At 33.1% G+C, this 22,519-nt stretch overlaps 1 protein-coding gene across 8 annotated transcripts in view; it reads left to right on the top strand.

Moving 5' to 3' along the window:
- Arhgap32 (Rho GTPase activating protein 32) overlaps positions 1-22,519 on the top strand; it is a 296,976-nt gene that overhangs the window by 255,189 nt on the left and 19,268 nt on the right. For all 8 annotated transcript variants that reach the window (XM_048796188.1, XM_048796187.1, XM_048796185.1 and 5 more), the window contains 4 exons: positions 8,104-8,253; positions 18,641-18,743; positions 20,747-20,891; positions 21,351-21,433. In XM_048796188.1, the coding sequence (XP_048652145.1) occupies positions 8,104-8,253; positions 18,641-18,743; positions 20,747-20,891; positions 21,351-21,433 (481 nt within the window). The remainder of the gene's footprint in view (positions 1-8,103; positions 8,254-18,640; positions 18,744-20,746; positions 20,892-21,350; positions 21,434-22,519) is intronic.

The following is a 22,519-nucleotide window of genomic DNA, read 5'->3' as shown; positions in this document are numbered from 1 at the left end:
AGAGGGAATTTTACCTGGACTTGTAGCTTTTGTTTAAAAACAAAAAACAAAAAACAAAAAACTCCATTCCCCATCCCATCCCCTCTCCTCACTCCAGTACTGGGGATTTAATTAGGTCTCACTAAATTGCTGAGACTGGCCCCTCAAACTTGGGATCCTTCTGCCCCAGTTTCCTAAATCACTGGGTTTATAGGTGGGCACCATCAGGCCTAGCCTTTTGTTAAATTGCCATGAGCCTTCTCAAGCCTCTTGCATTCATTGAGTCTCATTGAGTATAGTATAAAAGAAAAGTATAAAAGAAAGTAAAGTATAAAGTATAAAAAGGAAAACTTCTAAAAGTGGGTATAAGTTTACCACATCTCCAAACTTAAAAACTGAGTGGAGTTGGGGCAGGAGGATTACAAATTCAAGGATAGCCTGGGCAACTTCCCGAGGCCCCATCTCAAAACACAAAAATTAAAAGGGCTGGGCATGTAACTCAGTTAAGCCTCCATGTTCAGTCCCCAGTACTGATGTATATAAGGGTGAATGACTTAAAAATTAAGCAAGATAAGCTAAAAAATTGTCATAACACATGGAAAGAAATTACTTGATAAAGTCAACATTGGTGCTTTGTATATATCTTACCAATTATGAATAGATATTTTATGTATATTTAAGTTTTTATCCCCAAACCCCAAACATATTTTAATGGTGAGATGTAGTAAACAATCTGTTTTTGGGAAGTGGGGCGGGGGTTTACTGGCAATTGAACACAGAGTTATTTAAACACTGAGCCACATCCCCAGCCTTTTCTTATACTTTATTTAGAGACAGGGTCTCGCTGAGTTTCTTAGGGCCTTGCCAAATTGATGAGGCTGGCTTTGAACTCGAGATCCTCCTGTCTCAGCCTCCTGAGCTGCAGGGATTACAGATATGTGCCACTGCACCTGGCAATAAACACAATCTTTTTAAAGTCAGGAACAAGATAAATGTTTTTTGGAGATCCAGTGAAATCAGAAAGAAACAGAAGGGTTGGAAATGAAGAATGAAATCTGTTTTCTTTGCACATTTATTAATCCAAAAGAATCTGAAATCTAATTGTAAGTTATAATAACATGGGTCAGCAAAGGTTCTAAGTAAAATATAAATAATAAACAATAATGGCCACTAACATTTATAAAGTTTTTCTCAACACTAAGTGCTGTACAATTTTAACTCATTTAATTATGACCACAATTCTATTGAGTAGTTACTGTTTTTAACTTTTCATAGATGAGGAAATGAAGTATTAAGAATTTAAGAACTTTGTCCATAATTGCACAGCTAGAAGCTGCAGTAATAAGATTAGAAGCCTAGAAAACTGACTCCTGAGTATACTCTTTACTTCGATGTTCATTGAATTTCTCTGTACTAGTAGTAAGTTAAAAGAAAATGTAACTTAGAAAATGTATATTTATAATAGCAAAAAAGTCATAAAGTTCCCAAGATTAGCACTAACAAAATTATATGAAACCTTTATAGGAAAAAAAATTAGATTAATTGAAGAACTGAAAGAATTTTAAATAAATGGAGAGAGATATATGTTCATGGATGTGCTTAATATTATAAAGAATTCCATTGTCCTGCGACATAATTTATAATTCAGTGTAGCTTCAGTGACATTTCCAAAAGGTTTTCCCCCTATAATTTGATAAACTGATGCTGAATTTCATATGAAATAATAAGGGCTAAAAATATGAAGACATTTTTTAATAAATAAGTGAAGGGACTTATCTTTCCAGATACTGTTATGAAGTATTGATACAGAGAAACTGACAGAATAGAGAGAACTCAAAAATGAACCTCATTCATATTGTATGCATTTTTCACATAAAACAGGAACACTTTTAAAATATCAGTAGAGAAATGATAATTCATCTAAGATGGAATAATTGGTTATACATATGGGAAAGTAATAAAATTATATCTCTGTACTTAATACATAAAAAAGTTCTAAGTCAGCAAAAAAAAACCAAATAAACAACAACAACAACAACAAAACACTTGAAAAAGAACATGAAAAGGGGTCTGGGGTTATAGCTCAGCAGTAGAGCACTTGCCTTGCCCATGTGAGGCATTGGGTTCAATCCTCAGTACCACATAAAAATAAATAAAATAAATAAAGATATTGTGTCCATGTTAAGAAAAAGAACATGAAAATGGAGAATTTTAGAAAAAAAAAGAAACATTTATGACTATGGGTTAAGGAAAATATTTTAACATATTGAAATCATACCTAAAGACGTTTTTAAATTTGTGTGATGAAAGATAAGCCACAAGCTTAGAGAAGATTTTTGAAGTATGTTAACTAACAAAGGATTCATTGCCCAGGGAAGCACTTATTAGCTCAATGCAATGTTGGTTGAAATAACAAAATCCTGGGAAGTTTAAGAGACAGTAGTACATCAGAAATATAAATTATATACTTGTAAGGGAAAACTTAAATGGAGTTAACATGAATATCCTGAACCACAAGTGCCATTGATAAATCTCAGATACATAATGTTGCAGAAAATTTGATATCATATGATTTCATTTCTGTAAATTTTGAAAACAAAAATGATAACCTGTATTGCATATTGATTATGGCTATATATGCACCTATATAGTTATTATTTAAAAACATGATGGGGTTGATAAATACTAAATTGAAGATAAGAGTCTCTGTAGGGAGAATAGGATTAAAGGAGAGGTACACAGTGTCTTCAAATTACATCTACTATGGTTTACTTTTTAAGTAAAAAAATAAATGTGTAGGGGGAATAAATCTGGAAAATAATATGGTAAAATGTTAAGGTTCTTAAAAACTAGATAATTGGGTACATTGACAATCATCACATTATTTTCTTGAACTTTTCTGCATAATCAAAGTATTGAGTAATTTTTCAAAGTAATTGTATCTATATTGGGGTCCAAAATTTTCTATCAGTTCCCATGCTCCTTAATCTCTAGGGCTGTTATACCCCAGGCCTTTTTCTTCTAGTCATGTTTTCTAGTTAATTTGTCCAGAAAAGGTCTCTGAAGACTTATGTTACTATGGGGCTAAGTACACATTCTAACAGCCTTTTAAATAGTAATCAGGAAAAAACTAAGAAGAGCACAATGTGCCTTTTGTGTTAGCAATTTTTTCCTTTTCTTTAAAATTCACTTTTTAGACTTTTGAAGAACAGAAATTTTAGAATGTTAGTCCTTCAATTTGATAGTTGTAGAGAAAAATCCTTTCTCCATATTCATTGGTGTGAATAAATACTGTTATACTTTAAATAAAAGCAAGTTTATGAAATTTTAAATTCAAATCTTTTTGTATTTATTTAGAATAAAATATTTTAAGATATGCAGATTTGGGAGATTATAAGACAGCCCTAAATATCATGTAACCTGGTTGTGTATATTTATATCCCCTTCTATTAAATTTCCCCCAAAAGTTCTATGCTGTGTTCTTAGAATTTAGTAAAGGAGGATATTGTATACAATGTATGAAAATCTATTTGAAGTTAAACATTACAAACATTATACTCGCACTTTATATCTTCGGTTTAATCAGAACAATCTCTACAGGTTTATGTGCCCTCACTACCATACTTTAATTTTATCTGCTTGACTTTCTGAATTTATTGCAGATCTCACAACTCGATGCATATAATCAAATAAATTTAATGCTGAGGCCATTATCTAGGCACAAACTCTCTTCCTTAGTAATTAATTAGAAATTAATCCCAGCCCAGACTTGTCCTACATTAGTCTCGAAGATGTCTGAGAACCAATTTAAAGAACTCTAGGGAAAGTATTACCAGAATACAAGACTACTTGGTGACTGCTGGAGAAATATTATGCTCATATAATTAAAAACCCCAGTGTCTCACCTCCATGTCAAGGTTCACTATGGTTTATGGAGCTGTATGTTTTTAGTATCTCCCTATAAACTGGTTATTGGTATCATAAAAATTTACCTTGAAGATAATATGTTGTGTGTCATACTGCTAAAGCCTGTAACTGCCAGAAAAACTGGTCTGGTAGGGTTTGTCTCAGGTCTATAAAAAGATTGCAGATATAAAATCTATCATGGCTCAATAACATGAAAAAAGATCATGGCACATGTTGCACTTTATTTCTAGAATAGAAAATTTGGATCTAAAATTATATGATTTGCTTTTGTCTGAGTGTCATTTTGCACTTCATTATTGACTTCCTTTATCTGTGGAATACCATAGTTAATTGTTTTAGTCTCGAATTCAGCATATTTGATGGACCTTAACCCTCACAGCCTCCCTTCCCACACTGCATGTCTGTTTCTACATGGGTTTGTAAGTGCTTAACCATCTAAAACCAAACTTCAGCTTCTTCAGTAGAAGTTTTCTAACAGAATTAAGAGTATTCTGCTCTTCAAACAGTAGTAACAAGTAATATTGAACAAGAAGGCAGTCGGAGGGAGCAGTGCCCCTGTTCAAAATTTCATTTTGAACATTTTGTGTGTGTGTGTGTGTGTGTGGTGCTGGGGATTGAACCCAGGTCCTTATGCAGGCAAGTCAAGCACTCTACCAACTAAGTTATATCCCCAGCCCTCATTTTGGACATTTTAATGCTCAAGAAATGGAAGAAAATTTAAAATGAAGAAAATTAATAAGAGAGATTTGTATTTAGAATTATTACTAGATTTTCAAATTTAACAATAACTTAATTTGAATATTTTATTAGTATAGATTTTCAGTGCAATGAATTACACTGTCTTAAGGATAAATGATTATTTAGTTTCGGATGCCAGAGCCTCTCTATCACAGAGTGCCAGTTTATAACTTCAGTAACAGCAACTCCAAAACTATGCAGAACATGGTTGAATTTTCTTCAACCATAGACTTTATAGATAATCACCATCATGACTATGTATAATTTTATTGTCTCAGAATGGGATATAGGTTAGTAAGAAAGGATCCTATCCACCACTCTCACTCCCAATCCTATCCACCACTTTCACTCCATTGTTTTTTGGGGAGGGTGGGGGGCTGGAGGTAGAAGTAAACAGGAGAAAGGTGGCCACACAGAGTAGGATCCAGGGGCTCATATTTATCAGGACTGTTTCCCAGAGTCCTTCAGTACCAAATGGAGGTAAGTTTTCCTAGTGACATCCTCCACTGTCTTAATTTTGTGCTTTCTTGCAGCTCTTAATTAATTAGGTCTTGTGTTACTATCAGAAAAATAAGTGTGAGTAGTCATCACCCTAACAGGGAAAGATAGCCAACTTTCTTTGTTCTTAGGCCAAACGTACCAAACCAAGAAGCAGAGTTAAAGCAATCTGATGTCCTGGAAAGACCAGTTGTACACAGGCTGCCCTCTGACTAATGGAGCACACATAAGAGTTTTTGTTGGATGATCATAATTAGAGATCTGTTTCCATCCAATTATCCTGAATTGTGAAGGTCAAAGTATAATTAATTCCAGTGAATAATTCAAAATTTAATATTGCTAATTGATGTGAATAAAATAAGAATCTACCTTTTTCTACTATTGAGAAATCCAGTTCAATATGGCAGACTACTCCTGCAGTTTTTTCAGTGTTTTAGCTGTATTTGTGATAAAAATTGTGACTTCTTTCTTTGGGGGAATGTTGCTATGAACTCATGGATTTTTATTTATTTGATGTTTTATAATTAAATATATTTATTCTTTATGATGATTGAATCGTCCCAAGTCTGACCAGGGACGATTGACTTGCCTTGACTCTTTGGCATGGTACACTAATAACCATGGTCACCTTGCCTTCTGTCACAATAAGGTTTTCCATTCACCTCTGTGCTTTGCCTGCTGCCGAAGTGGAGTTAGGCATTTCTCCTAGTAGTCTGGGTTCATTTTAGTCAGGAATGACTTAGAAACCCAGATCTGAGACATCTGTCTCAGATATGTCATTGTTGCTAAGCCTTTTCAATGGATAGAGTTCAGAGGAAGTGTGTGAGCTTTCATTTTGAATTCATGTTGACATTTCCAAGTCAAGTTAATATTAGAGTTTTGTTCACCTTCTTTGATTTTATTATTCTTTCTCTCTTTATCTTCAATTTAATATTTATCATCCCCACTCTCTCACACATTAGAACATCTTTTCTAATAATAATTTTTCGTTTATTTTGTGTGTGTATTTTTTTGTTTTATAATTGCGTTCAATAGTAAAATAGTTGAATGAAGTTAAATATGACTGTGCTTCTTTTCTCATTAGACTATATCCCATAAGCATGTAGTCAATTGACTACATACATGTATTTAAGATATTTTATCTCTGTTGACTATGCTTTTGGTTTGATATTATCAGGTACATATTTTCAATATTAGAATTTGCTTTTTTAATGTTTTTAATTTATTTTTGAACATGTAGTAGGAGCACTGACATAATTCAAAAGCCAGACTATTAAACACACACACACTCACTGAGCAAAATCTTGCTGCATCTTCCATTCTTTCCCCACCATACATTTTACCCTTTATATTAGTTTCTTTTGCAAAAATTAGCTCTTAGGTGTATACATACATGTGTGTAAAATTGTGTGTGTTTGGTATATGTACTCCTCATCCTTTTATATGTTAAGTATACTTTTATCTATTTTTCTTTTTGGACTTAATGTATCCTGAAGATTATTCCATATCACAGTATAGATCCTGTTTTAAAACATAATGAGAAGCAAAAGGATATCGGTAATCCTCTATGTGAATGTGTTATACTTTATTCATATATAATTAATAATTAATTAATTAATATACTAATTAGTATACTTTTGGGCTTCTAATGCATATATTGGGTTATTTTTAAAGTAACTGTTTTAACTATTTGGTGTGTTCTTATTGCATAAAATCCAAACTCTCTGTACACCCTCCTGAAGTCTGTAGAAAAGATACTTCTGTCTGCAAATAGTGTTTCCCATGAGATAAAAAGAAAAGAAATGGATGGCGAATGTCTGATCTGACCTCTACTTATAGAGCTAGTAGCCATTCTAAGCCATAAGTTATGGTTGGCGCACAGCGTTCCCTCAGAGTCTTCATCTAGTCAGGAGATTTAAGCTTTGGATTACTCAGCAATCTATAGTAGGCTTACCTAAGACTCCAGTAATCATTCGAAAATTGAATAGAAGGATTGAGGTCACCTGGCATACTCTTTAATCCTGCAATTGATCTCTGAGCTCATGGTATTTGCTGTGGGTTGACTTATCTATTTTCCCTATAGGCTGCATTTATCAGTAAAAGTGGTTTTTCTCAAAAATTGTTTGCTTTCAATTCTTGTACTATTGTTTTTCTATTATATTAATCATTGCAAATATTTTTTTTCCAAATATTAACTTGCTTATTTTCTTGATCTACAAAGGACTTAAGGTGATACACTTAGTGTACTGTAGAAATTGACCATCTTTACACTCTTTCAAGTCTTACTTATTATGAAGATCTCCAAAGCAATATATATTATGTAAAACTCAGGTCCTTCTTGGAATTCTGTCACATCTTTAAGTGTGCCACAGGAAAATGGCTGATTTACTAAACTTGATTGAAAGATCATGGATTGTAACACTTAAATTTGTTCACAGTCCCATCAAATAAGACCACAGGCTGGTGAGAAAAAAGTGCAAAACTATGAAGTTTTTAATAACACATCTGTGAACTAAAATGCTGAAATTTTCCTGCAAGTTATGAAGTGTATATGTAATAGATTGTTTTGTAGCCAGCATATGAAGATGTATGTTTCTTTTCACACTATGAAAATGTAATTTCTTAATAGGATCCCAATCTTGTGATTGTACATCATGTGGAGTTTCAGTGATGATGTATTCATATATGAACATGGGAAAGTTATGTCTAACTCATTCTGCTGTCTTTCCTATTCTCATCACCACTTCCCTTCCCTTTATTCCCCTTTGTCTAATCCACATCATGTATGACCACAAGAATGGGATCCTAATTAGAATAAGTTATACTCCACGTATGTATAATATGTCAAAGTACACTCTACTGTCATGTATATCTAAAAGGAACAAATTAAAATTTTTTAAAAAAATAAAGTGTAATTTCTTGCCACTACTAAAATATTTTCCCTTTATTATTATTTTTTAGTATCTAAAAAACACGGCAAGCTCATTACTTTCTTACGAACATTCATGAAGTCTCGTCCAACAAAACAGAAGCTAAAGCAGCGAGGGATTTTGAAAGAGCGGGTGTTTGGTTGTGATCTCGGGGAGCACCTTCTGAATTCTGGCTTTGAAGGTAAAAATAAAGTCTATAAGATCATAATATTAGTTCCTGAGTTCTCCATATTGGTTTCTTACAACCAGTTACAGAATATATTAGGCAAGTGGTGTGTGTTTATTTTGGTTCAACAGTGAGTACTGAGCTTTCTCAGGGACTTTTCTCAGTTTAGGGTAAGAGTGGAGAAGTTCAAACATTCACCATGGCATTATTGGGGCTTGTGATCTGCTTTGGAAGAATGTTATTTGCACGAAAAGGACACAGCAACATTGTCACTTTGCATTTTTCTTTTGTCTGTCCAGATGGCTTTATTAGCCAGTTTTCCTGCTCATTTGGTAAAAAAAAAAAAAAAAAAATCTTCAGGCATACTTTTGAGACTATAAAATACCAAAACCAGCCTTCCAACTTTGATACCTAAAGATTTATATTCTTTTCTCTACAAATTAAATTCTGAATTAAGACTTTAGTTGAGTGAATGGATGGAGGAGATGAATGAATAGGAGGGGAGGAAAAAAAGGGAGTTTTCTTTGGATATTTTAAAATAGCATTCTCCTGCATTATCCTTTTTAGTCAGCATATTAAGGAAATATTTGCCTGTGCTGTTGATGAGTACCAGAAATAGATTATTTGTGAGATTCTTAACCATTATGAGATAGACCACTATGGAAACCAGTGGTAAATACCTTTAGTAATATCAATTCCAAATTAAATCCTTATTCACTTAAAGAATTCTAGTGAACTTAGAAGAATTTAATACAAAACTATACCATGTTTTGTGAGAGAATAGACAAAATATTATCTTAAACAGATCTTATTCACATATTAATGCCAACTTAATATATTTCTTTAAAAAACAAAAAGACAAAAAACCCTGATGATTATTTTTGCAAATGTCAAAATGCACATGAGAAAATCAACCAGTGAGACTATCAGAGAACAATTGTGGGGGGAAAAGATCAGAAAATATGGGAGACATTGAGCTTTACTAGATACTAAAACAGTATTCAAAACTAGAAGGAGGAGTTTTGTGAAGAAAATGAAATATAAGAATGAAAAATAGCTGAGAATGTTTAGAAATAATTACTACTATAGGTAAAAAATCCATTATGATGAAGAATGGTTTTAGAACTGTGTTATAAAGAAGGGTTATTTACAATAACATATTAAAATAATAATAATATATCTGAAAAATTAATTCCTACATTAAGTCACTGAAAAAAGAACCCTCCAAATGTTTAAGAGAGTTAACTACTTTAAATGTATGGAATTGCCAATGTGAATTGATTTTGTTTTGAGGTTAAAAAAGGAAAAAAAATTTCTCAGATTTAAACAAAAAAATAAGGGAAGAAGGGGCTTCAAACATATGTATATGTTTTTCAAGTAATGAAAAAACACAAATGTAGAAGGAAGGCACCATGAATTAGGAAAAATAACTGTTTTATGGATATGATGAAATGTGTTATCATAATGTGTGAAAATATCATTAGACTTTTAATTTTATTTATTTATTTATTTATTTTTTAAATTTGTTTTACTTAGTTACACATGACAGTACAGTGATCTTGACATATCATATATTTGAATCAAATGGGATATAATATCTCATTTTTCTGAATATACAGGTTCCAGAATCGTATTGGTCATCCCTGAGTAAAAGAAAAACAGCATATGGCTATCATAGGGTGATAGAAAGTAAACAAAAGACAGAAGCATGTCTACTCTCATTTGTAATCACAGAAATGTTCTTAAGCAATTTTGAAACACCATTTTACATTGATAAACATTTTTAAAATAGCAGAGCTGTTTTTTTCTTAATTGTGATATTTAGGGCCATTAAAGATAGCAATGACTTTTATCAATGCATAAAAATTATTGGTTTCAAGTAGCTCTAAATTAATACAACTTTTTTTGGTGGCATTTCATAGCAAGAAACATAATGGATTTTACAATTTTCCTTTCATATAGCAATTCTACTCCTTAGGAATTTATCCTAGTGTAATAATTAAACAGAAAAAAAGTGTTTATTATATAATATTATAAATGAAAGCAAAAAATGTTGAATACCCAATCTTGGAGGAAATTTTTCTACAAATTGTGAAGTCATTAAAAATTATAAATTTTAATAGTGTAGAAAAATGAAAATGTTATGTATAAACAGTAGATTAAAAAAACTTCAAACTATAATATTTAGGGATTATATAAAATGTTAAAAAATTAGAGTCAGAGAATATCTTTGTGATTTTTTTCCCTAATTCTCCTTTTCAATTAAAAAGGGGGAAAAAACCTAGAATAAATTAGAAATGAATTAAATAGTCTTGGAAGATAAAATTTTCTGCTCATGGCCTGTCCAATAGAGAAAGTCTATTATTAGAAAAGAAAAAAATTTTACACTAGTATATAATTGAACTTTGTTAAATGTGAAGAGGCAGGAACTATGAAGACTGAAGTAAGATATATTCTAGTTGGCATATTAAAATAATTTCCTATTTCACCAGAGGTGATGAAAAATAAAGAATAAATATTCATATGAAATATTCATATAATATTCAAATGAGGTCTAAATTAGCAGGAAAAGAGAAACCTTTGAAGTGTATTAACTAAAATTTTAATTAGGAATGAAATTCGTTTTTCATATCAGAATTATTTAACTTTGATTTAATAAGTATGTGAGGAATTATCTTAACATTTTGAGATTTCACATATATTGTATATAATCTGTACCTATAGTCACATTGTGTGTATACTTGCGCGTGCGCGCGCACGCGCACGCACACACACACACACACACACAGACTTTTATGGGGGTGGGTGGGTACCAGGGATTGAACTCAGGGACACTCAACCACTGAGCCACATCCCTAGCCCTATTTTGTATTTTATTTAGAGATAGGGTCTTACTGAGTTGTTTAGCACCTCACTTTTGCTGAGTCTGGCTTTGAACTTGTGATCCTACTTCCTCAGACTTCTGAGCTGCCGGGATTATAGGCATGCGCTACTATGCCTGGCACATAGAAACTATTTTAACATTTAAAAATAACTGAAATTGAATATGTATTATGTATAGTATTTTAAACTCCGGGAATAATATATATTACATACATTTTATATATATAAATGTATAATCATATAATGTATATAATCATTCTCAAAATTGTTGTTTTAATTTAGACTTTAAAATATAGTCAAGTGCTGCATACTGGCATTTTGACCAGTGATGGACCACATACATAACAGTGGTTTCATAAGATTATAATGCAGCTAAAAAATTCCTATCACCTAGTAGTGATGTGTAGACTTCCAAAAGTTTAACTAAGGGCTGGGAAGGTAACTCAGTAGTAAAGTACTTCCTTAACATGCACAAAGCCTAGGTTCAATCCCCAGCACCACCAAAACAAAACAAAACAAAACTTCTTGTGCAACATGTTACTCGTGTGGTTTTGGTGATGCTGATATAAACAAACCTACTGTGCTGACAATTGTATAAAAATATAGTACATACAGTTATAATTATATGTACATAATAATAATAATGATAATAAATGACTGTTACTGGTTTATGTATTTATTATACTATACTTTTATTATCACTTTAAAGTGTGCTCCTTCTATTTATTAAAAAAAAAATGTTTACTGTAAAACAGTGTGCCTTGTTGTGTGTTATGCCAGCATATGCATCTCACATTGACTTTGTCTTTTGATTGTATCATTTTCTCTTGTGCTTGATATAATCTCATGTTGTTTTGTTTATCATGTTTCCTAAGTGTACAGTAGCTACTGCTAATGACAGTAAGAGGCTACATTGATTCATCTGGAAAAAGATTGAGTGATTAAGGACTATGAAGTTGATAACATCGGTGATACATTGCTTACCAGTTAGGTATATCCCATCCTACCATAGCTGCCATCTTGAAGAACAAGAACAAATTGATGGAATCTGCTTCAGTGATGGGAAAGGGACTAAGAAAAATTCAAGAATGGCCTGGATCAAATATGAAGAAACTTCTAGTGCCCTAGATTGAAGACCAGGCACACAGAAGTATATCCTTTTTAGCACCATGACAGTCATGGCCCAAGCAGTTTGTTTGCAATGTTGAAGGAAAAGGTTGGACCCCACTACGATGTTGAACTAACTGGTACCTCTGGGTAGTTTGAATAAATCATGTCTTACATAATATGAAAGTGGCACATCTGTGAATGCTGATGTTAAAGCAGCTGAAGAATTTTTGGAGATCCTAGATAAGCTGATTATAGAGGAAAACTACTTGCCAGAGCAAGTCTTCAATATAGAAGAAACTTCAATATTCTGGAAACCATGCCTGAAGGACTTTCATCCATGAGAAGGCCAAGTCAGTGCCAGGTTTCAAGGCTTGTTAAGAATGGGACAACAGTTGTATTTAGGAGTGGTGTTGCAGGCTATGAATTGGAAGCCTTTCTGATCTGTCACAGCAGTATGCCCAGGGCTTTCAAGCATATCAACAAGCACACACTCCAGCATGCTTCAGGAGCAAAAAGATGTCATGCATAGTCCAGATGGCCTCGGGAAGTGCTATGTCAGGAAAGTACAGAAGCACTGTATGGATAATCACATACCTTTCAAAATGTTACTTATTGTTGGTAGTGCTCCAGCGATTCTCTTTTATTGCTGACCTTCATCCTAATATCAAAGTGATGATTTTTGCTCTGAATGCCACCTCTTTGATCCAACCAGTGGATCAAGGAGTTATAGCAGCTTTCAAGGTCTACTACCTGAGGAAGACCTTGGGCCAGGTTATTGCTGCAACTGAGGAAGACACTGATGCTGTTCTGGAAAGATTATATCTTCTATGACTGTATCAAGACCTTATTTGGGGTTGAGGTGACGTCAGTAAGGAGTGTAAAAATGGCACCTGGAAGACACTCAAAAAGTTAATTCTGACTTCCAAGAATTTGACAAGGATGAGGAGTTGCAAAAATCAACAAGGCTGTGGTTGAGATAGGAAACACCTTTCTTTAGGTATGAATGAGGATGATGTTGAGGAGCTCCTAGAGGTGATTCCTGAGGAATTGACAATCAATGAGGAGTTGTTGGAACTGGATCAGGTATGCACAGCTGTAGAAGAGGCAAGAGAGAAGGAAATTGCAGAGCGCCCAAGAAAATTCACAATGAAGGATTTAGAAGAAGTGTTTGCAGACTCCTTATAAAGATTGAATCCATGGACCCCAATAAAAGTTTTTTATTAACAAAGAGGAGTGTCACATGCATTATCTACTTATGAGCAAAACTATGATGGGGGAAAAATCCAAGGAAATAACATGAACATATTTCTGAAAAAAGGATGCCTGCTCAAGAAGAGCTCCAAGGAGGTCCTTCCAGAGGGATTCCAGAAGGCCTCAATATCATAGGAGATGATGACTCCATGAGTGATGTTGTTCTAGAACACCTTCTAGTGGGACACAATGGGGAAGTGGAGGATAGTTATGTTGATAATCCTGACCCTTTGGAGGCCTAGCCTAGGCTACTGTATATGTTTATGTCTTTATTTTTAACAAGAAAGTTTAAAAACTGAAAAATATGTGAAAGTAAAAAATTTTAGATAGAAAAAACTTTAAGGATATAAAGAGAAATATTTTATACAGTTGCGCAATGTGTTGTGTTTTTAGCTAAGTGTTACTGTACAATTGAGAAAGTTAAAAAAATTTAAGGTTTATAGAGTAAAAAGTTACTTTAATCTAAGGTTAATTTATTAGTAAAGAAAGAAAATTTATTTTTATAAATCTCAGGTACAGTATATATAGTCTTCAGTAGTGTACTCTACTCTAGTGCTTGTAGCCTTCACATTCACCCCACTCACTCACTGACTCACCCAGAGCAATTTCTAGTATTGTAAGCTCCGTGCATGTAAGTATCCTCTAATAGGTGCACACTTTATACCATATTTTAACCTTTTTTTTGTATAGACACATAAGTATTCACCCTTGTGCTACAATTGCCTATGGTATTCAGTGTGGTAATATGCTGGACAGCTTTATAGCCAAGGAGTGCTAGGCTATATTATATAGCCAAGGTGTGTAGTAAGCTGTCCCATCTAGATCTGTATATTAGGTATACTCTATTGTTGGCAAAAAAAAAAGGAAATCACCTAACTTTGCATTTCTCAAAATGTGTCCTTATTGTTAAGCTGCAAATGACTTGTGATGTCTTTACCCTAAACAAGATAGACTTTTCATCAGATTTTTCTGAAAAGGAAGCACATTCAGAATAATGATTTTTCTAAAGTGACTCATTCTCTGAATTGTGTTCCTAGTGAATGATTATAGTGAGATTACCTTGTTACACTTTCTAAAGTTTTGAGCACCTCCCAGTTCGAGCAAGAGACAAACCTGACCTGTTTCTTCTACATAAGATGTTTTAAGAAGCTGAGTGTGGTGGCACATGCCTGTAATCCCAGCAGTTCAGGAGGCTGAGACAGGAGAATAGAGAGTTCAAAGCCATCCTCAACAAGGGTGAGACACTAAGCAATTCAGTGAGACCCTGTCTCTAACTAAAATAGGCTGGGGATGTGGCTCAGTGGTTGAGTGTTCCTGAGTTCAATCCCCAGTACCAAAAAAATAAATAAAATAAAATAAAATGAAAGATGTTTTAAGAAATCACCTACAAGCCTGACAAGGCAGTTTTCTTTTTATTCTTTAATTTGTGGTACCTGGTGCCAGTGTTCACTCAGAATGATCTCACAGAGTTTCACCTGTCACAATGTTTATAATCGAACTGATTAAAGATTTTGTATCACAGTTACCTATAGAACCAATTTTCTAAAAAAATTTTGCCCACAGAGTATTTTTAGGTGTAGATTAGATTAATTTGCCTTCTGCATGGGGCATTCTTAATTATAGGATCAAAATGGTTTTTTGTTACATTGATTTTTTTGGTATCTTTTGCTGTTATGCAACCTTGCGTAGGTGAGATCATTAATATGAGCCCATATTTTCCAAGTTATTCTGCCATGCTCACTAACTTTCAGAGATTAATTCAGCAAATTTGAGTTGGACCATAGAAATTTTATGTATGTTTCCACTCTTAATAAGAATGATAAATGAGGACAGATGCTAATATCTCATTTCTTCTCAACAAATGAAAGACTTAACTACAGTGTTTGCATATTCCCTAATTACGACAGAATCCATTCCAGTGGAACAAAGTTTTAAGTATTATTGACTTTTATTCATAGGACTTGTTTTATTTGCTGCACATATTTAAAACAGGATTTCCTTAAAAGTTTGAAATTAGATTGCTAATAAAAAAATAGAACTTTGGACAAAATAGGTAAAGTTAGGTTTGGTAAAAAAGATATTTTAAAACCAAAGAAGAGGAAACTCTGTTTGCCTGCACGTATGTATGTGTCTGTTTCGGTTTGAAGTTATTCATTCCTTTCAGCAAGAGACCTTTTTAAACTATTGTATATATGTGAGAATATTATAGTCAGAGCACAGTAGAAAGAAACAAGCCCCAAATCACCCCAAAGTTAATCCTCTAGGTAGTCATAATTTGTTAACCAAGAATCATGATGCTTATTCTATGTTATACTATCTTTTATGCTCTTAACCTGGAAGCCACTCCATTATAAAAAAAACAGTTCTTTTTCATCTGTTCTGACAAAACCTACTTGATGCCTAACAGACAGAAGTGACTTAGTAAGAAGATAGTTGGTAAGTAAGCTAGTGAATGAATGAATGAATGAAAAGAACAACAAAACCATGACTGTCAAAAAAAATTAGAGGCCAATTTTTGTTATACTTATTCCTACTTCTGTAAGCCACAATTCTACTTAAAAGGGTTACTAGTTTTTATTTAAACATTTCCTCTTATTCGGTTGTCATGTGGTCGTATAAAAAATAAAAACTGTATTATTTGGTATGCATGGAAATAATTTTTAGTCAAATTATCTCTTGGAGGTTTCTGATGTTCTATTTTGACTGGGTCATTTTTTTCATGTTCATTTGGCTCATTTGTTAAATGGTTGTGGGTGGGAATGGCTATTAAATCATTTATCTTGCTTAAAATTTTAAGTAGTTATCATGCAATTTTATTTATTAAGTTTGATGTGATTATTTTGTAGACGTTGAGTTCTTTTAGTTAAGGAATATGAAATGTAAAGAAGCAAAGCCTGTAATCCCAGTAGTGCGGGAAGCCAAAACAGGAGAATCTTGAGTTCAAAGCCAGCCTCAGCAATTTAGTGAAGTGCTAAGCAACTCAATGAGCCCCCGTCTCTAAATAAAATACAAAATAGGGCTGGGGATATGGCTCAGTGGTTGATCGCCCCTGAGTTCAATCCCTGGTACACCCCTCCCCAATAAAAAGAAGCAATGCGGACATTTCCCATGAAGTATTATGTCCGTAGGGGTTTTCACATTATCCAGGGAAAAATCTTTTATTCTGTATGTTTTCAAAGTTTTCCTACTTATTTGGGAGAATTTAAGCAGGTATGAATCTACTATCAAGTGGATGTACACATCCAGTGAATGTGATCCTTTTTTGTAAATGGCAGCTTATTTTGAAAAAAAATTTAATGTATGCTAGGAGAGCCTAATAATATGGAAATAAAATCCTGTGCTTGTAGAATTTTCTCCCAAGGCCAATATTTTGGGTACCTGGGTAAATTAGCATGCTAATTTGGAGCATACCTAAGAGAAGCGTTTTTAAAGAAAAAAATTAAAGCTCTGTTTTTTGTCTTTCTTTAAGTAATTATGTTAATTATCCCAGTAATCTCTAACTATATTTCATTTAAAGTAGGTGATAGGAAATATTTAATCCCTAATTTTATTATTCTACTGCTAGTTTATAGAGTAGAAACCTAAGGCAGAAACCTAAGGTTATCATTCATAGAACAATATCTGAAATAAAACTTAAGCTCTTATAAAGATACTTATATTTAACATTTCATTTACACACAGATTGTTTACATCAAAGTCTGTCCACAAAAAAATGCCCAGCAATTCTGCTGCTCTTCATTGCCAGTGCATAAGCCGGCCAAGCACTACATTGCCCTAAGTTTAAAGCATTGACTCTGTGCTTGGATTGCTTGAGTCAGGATCTTAATTCATCACCATTTCCTGTTTGCCCTTGGGTAAAAATGTCATCACAGAGGCAGTTTCTTTTCTGTAAAATGGGGATTAGGATAGGACTTTGCCATAGGATGTTGGTGAGAATTAGAACATGTACATTGTAAAGGCACTCCACCTGACAGTATGAAGTGGTCTGCACTATGAACTGCTGTTTAGTTTTTTAATCAAAGAGAAGAAGCTCAAGTTTTAACACAATTTATAGGATTTGACAGGATTTAAAAGATAGACTATAAGAAAGACCAGCAAAAAAAAAAAAAGGAAAATCTAAGAAAAATGTGATGTAATAATAAAGGAATGACTTATTTATGTACTGTGAATGAAATACATTAGGTAAAATTATCTTATTAATTTTATTATGGTAATTATCTCATTTGTTTTATTTGCCACTCTGAATGTTTCATCTTTAGTCTGCTTTTTGCAGACCATATAATATCTTTGAAGTGTTTCTTCTCAGGAATTTTAACTAACATTATCAAATGATCATAGTCACTAAAGCCTATAAATTGACTAGTCTGCATTAGAAAATGAAGAGTTTTCACATCTCCGCTATTATAAAATTGTGAATGGTTATTAAAATTTTTATTATATATTTTAAAAGTTCTATTCCTGACCAGAGACCCCCAAAATAATCATTCAGATATGTATATTCACTAAGCTAACCAGAAAGTACTCTTCTTTCTATTTACCCTTAAAGTTCTCTTTATGAAAACTGGATAATGTCAAGTAAAAAATAAGTAAATTTAGTGTAAAGATAAGCATGGAGTGAAAAGATTACATCTATTTGAAATTGCTTTGACCTTTGCATTATGTTGATATTTTGCTTATTTAATAAAATTAGAATTAACATTAACTATGAGAAATAAATCTTTTTAAGAGGTGAAATATTGTAGCACTTAAAAGTAACTTGTTGGAATAAGCATTTGACTTTGTATATCCATTTGCTGTGTATGAAATTCAGCCAAACAGCTGTATTTTTATTTTAACCAGTTATGGTATTAGGGCTTAATAGTTCACCTTTCTGTTGTAACATGAGTCGATAAGTTTACTGCAGAAAGCTCTGGAGACTTTCCTGTGGAGCTATGAACCAAGCCAGTCTTGATTATTTAGGAACTACTAATGTACTTTATGTGTGAAGTTAAGTACACATGCCCTCATCATTTTTGTAGTGAATTAATCCTCCCTTCCCTTTTATTATTAATTTACAAATTTTATTCTTCTTATGAAAAATAAGACATTCTTAATTTTGGTAATTTGCATTCCATGGAATACTACCAGTTTTATCTGTGTATATGAAATTTTTCTTTAGTTCCCCAGGTTCTCCAAAGCTGCACAGCATTCATTGAGAGATATGGCATTGTGGATGGAATATATCGTCTTTCTGGAGTTGCCTCCAATATCCAGAGACTACGGTAATAACTGTCCATGGCATTTTCATTTTTATTCCTGATTAGCTCATTAAAATGCAGTTATTTTAAAACTGAGTAACTTACATTGATAATCATAATTTTGGTAAGATAGTTGAGATAAAATAGGATATAATACCCATATTGTTCTCTCTGTATAATTTTTATCCATATTGTTCTCTCTTTTTTAAAATTTTTTAATCTAATTTGTTACATATGATAGCAGAATGCCTTACAGATCATATTACACATAGAGCACAATTTTTCATATCTCTGATTATATACAAAGTATATTCACACCATTTGTGTCTTCATACATGTACTTAGGGTAATCATGTCCGTTTCATTCCACTGTCTCTCATACCCCCATTCCCTCTCCCTTGACCTCCCATTCCTTTGCCCTGTCTAGAGTTCGTCTATTCCTCCCAGGCTTCCCCTCCCAACCCCACTATGAATCAGCCTCCTTATATCAGAAAAAACATTTGGCATTTGGTTTTGGGATTGGCTAACTTCACTTAGCATCATATTCTGCTAAATGGCATTTCTTTATCTGTAGTGTCAGAGAACCATGCACCTTAACCTCTTCAGTACTGTATTGTGTATTTCTTTTCCTCTTTGTGATGTTTGAAGTTATTAACAAATGAGTTTGAACTCATAACAACAGTGGGGGGTGAAATTTACATTATAATAAATTATTCTTTGGTTCTTAATTAAAATTGATGTGAGTGAAACCTTTTCTAATCTCCTTTGACCCTAATTCAGTAGTGTATGTTTATGTATGAGATAAAAGTAGTGGTATCCTCTATAAATAAAATACAAATTTTATTTTTGCTTACCTCTTGGATTCTGGGCTATTCTTGATATACTGTTATTTCTTTTTCACTGTGATGCATGGTAACTGCCACTACTCTGTAGGAATTTTACTACTTTAATTAACCACAGAGCTCATCTTTGTTTTTAGGAATACATGTTAGAAAGAACTTAAATCAGTTTTTGTACTGAAGACTGTTTACTCTTTAGTTTCAGACACAGTAAATTTCATATTTATATTGTCCACACACATTAATTCTTCAGATGATAGTTAGCTTCATGCCTATGAATTAATATTAATTAACCTCCTGGAGATTAAATTTAATTTGCCTTAGAATTTAGAGCACAACTTTTTTTTAAATATTTTGTTTTTAGTTGTAGTTGGACACAATACCTTTATTTTATTTATTTATTTTTATGTGGTGCTGAGGATCGAACCCAGCACCTCAAACATGCTAGGCGAGCGCTCTACCACTGAGCCACAACCCCATCCCCTAGAGCACAGCTTTTATTTCACTCACTCTAATATTATAGATTTTACTGTCTATTAAAATTTGTTATTTGCTAGGAATTACTTTATATTGTTTCTGGCTTTCTTATCCTGCTTGAGCTGTATACTACTTGTAGCTGAGAAGTTTCTGTATCTAGTTGTTTGTAGACGAGTTGCTACTCAACCCTGGATTTCGGAGTTGCCAAAGTATTAGTTATTCAAACCATCAGAAATTTGGAATCCTGTTTTCAAATTGATGTGCTGTAAGAGCTAGTCTTTTGAATGCATTTCAGAGGTCATTGCCCATTTTAATATTAAAGCTATGCCATTAATTTCTATGTAGAAAGATGCTTATCTTGTGGTAATACATCCACTTACTGCTGAAGTCAAGATATAACTTATATAAATTTTAATAATTTGAAGAAAATAGCAATTCACTGAGGTAAAGTTGAGCGTTTTGGGCCAGAGATTATTTCCATTTTAATATTAAAGCTATGCCCTTAATTTCCACATAGATATCTCTCTAATAATAATATATCTGGTTACTGCTGAAGTCCAAATATAACTTAACATGAATTTTAATTTGAAGAAAACAGTAACTCACTGAGATTAGAGGTGAACATTTTGTATTGTTGCTTTCAGGATTTAAGTCATGTATTTGCTTTTCTCAGTCACATAATTTTGTTTTGTCCTCATCCATCTGAGTCAGCCATGAATTTGACTCCGAGCATGTCCCCGACCTGACGAAGGAACCTTATGTTCAAGACATCCATTCGGTGGGCTCCCTCTGTAAGCTGTACTTCCGAGAGCTCCCAAACCCTCTGCTCACCTACCAGCTGTATGAGAAATTTTCTGTAAGTATCAGTCATACTTGACTCAAAGTCTTGGTGTAGAGCTCTGCTATTTTTTTGTTTAATTTATATGACGTTTGGTGTGGTCCCATGTGGATATGTGGGACCAAAATAGCCCCTTAAAACATAACAAAACAAAACAAAAAACCCACCAATTATTGCCAGCTAGTCTGTGGTGATGATTGCTGTTTTCACATTATCATTCTTTTAGTTCTGATTTTGAGCCACTGACCTTACCACCTGTGTTTTTAAGCATTATGATTTAGTAGATTCCAGTGTTGACATTGTGTGAAAACCAAGTTTGCATCCTTCAGGCTCTATTGTGTTTCCTTGTCATTTAGCATCAAAGAATACAGTGAGTTAATCTTATAATCTCAGAGGAAAAACAGAATGATAAATGAAGAACTGTCATTTTTACCAGCAAAACCTACTGGTTTATTCTGTTATGAACTATTGTTACAGGATGCTGTTTCAGCAGCAACAGATGAAGAAAGGCTGATAAAAATTCATGATGTCATTCAGCAGCTCCCCCCGCCACACTACAGGTGAATCACATTGGTGAATATCCACCAGAGGCATGTCAGTTGATTTGTAAAAATGTTGATTTTTCCCTTCCTTTGGGTTTCTAATTACTTAAATTTCCTTGAAGTTCCACTTCTCTGGAATGGATTTTATTCATATATGTTTTGACTAAACCTGAGGTTTTGTCTGTTTGTTTTTTCTGTTAGGTTTTATTGTATTCTAATTTTGTCTTGCTACTTTTTTTTTTTTTTTGGTAGTGGTGCTAGAGTTGAACCTTGAACCTTGCACATGCTAGTAAGATGCCCTCTGCCACTCAACTAGACTCTCTTGTTGCTACCTTTTAAACCCCAGTTTGATTTATATGTTAGTTTGAATTTTCAGATATATTTTTGTTTATGTCTGAGAAGACCAGAATAAAATTAAGGATTGCTTTGCCATTTAGTGAAAGAAAGAAAACAGTTGAAACTGTATATTATAGTATGTAAAAAGAATTAAGACATTTTTAAAATTCAGTTGTTAAAAAGAAATTAGATTTAGCACAAATTCTAGTACAAATAATAGTTTAATGCTGATTTATTTTCAAAATGACATTGCTTATATATCATTTTTTAAATCAGTACTCTACTCAGCATTAAACCAACCTAACATTTTTTTAATCTGTACTAAAATCAGACCATATTTTAAAATCAGCACTCTACATGCAAATGCATAATGGGCATGAGTGAGAAGGTAATCTAGCATTGACTTACTGTTCTGTTAATGTCTTAGGAGAAATTTGATAAAATTAAAGGGATCTAAGAATCCATTGAATAGTGAAAAAGGAAAATTAAGGAGCATTTATGACATAAGCCAAAGAAAATTGATGTATTTATACTGTAAAGGAAAGCCAAGGAGATAAGTCTGATTAATACAGAGTTATTTAAAGAATATTATTGAGGGAGAAGACATTCTTTATTAACTCGTCAGTGAAAGGAACCTGGTACAAGGTAATATTGGCTTTGATAGGTTGGCTTGAGTTTGGAATTTCCAAATCTATCCCTTACTACCTGTGTGATATCTCTAAACATCAGTCTTCATGTTCATGAACAGAATACTGATAATTTCTTTTC

Source organism: Marmota marmota, unplaced genomic scaffold (assembly GCF_001458135.2).
Source record: "Marmota marmota marmota unplaced genomic scaffold, marMar, whole genome shotgun sequence".
Lineage (NCBI taxonomy): Eukaryota > Metazoa > Chordata > Mammalia > Rodentia > Sciuridae > Marmota > Marmota marmota.
Note: the sequence above shows the minus strand (reverse complement) of the source record. Positions and strands in the feature narration are given on the sequence as shown.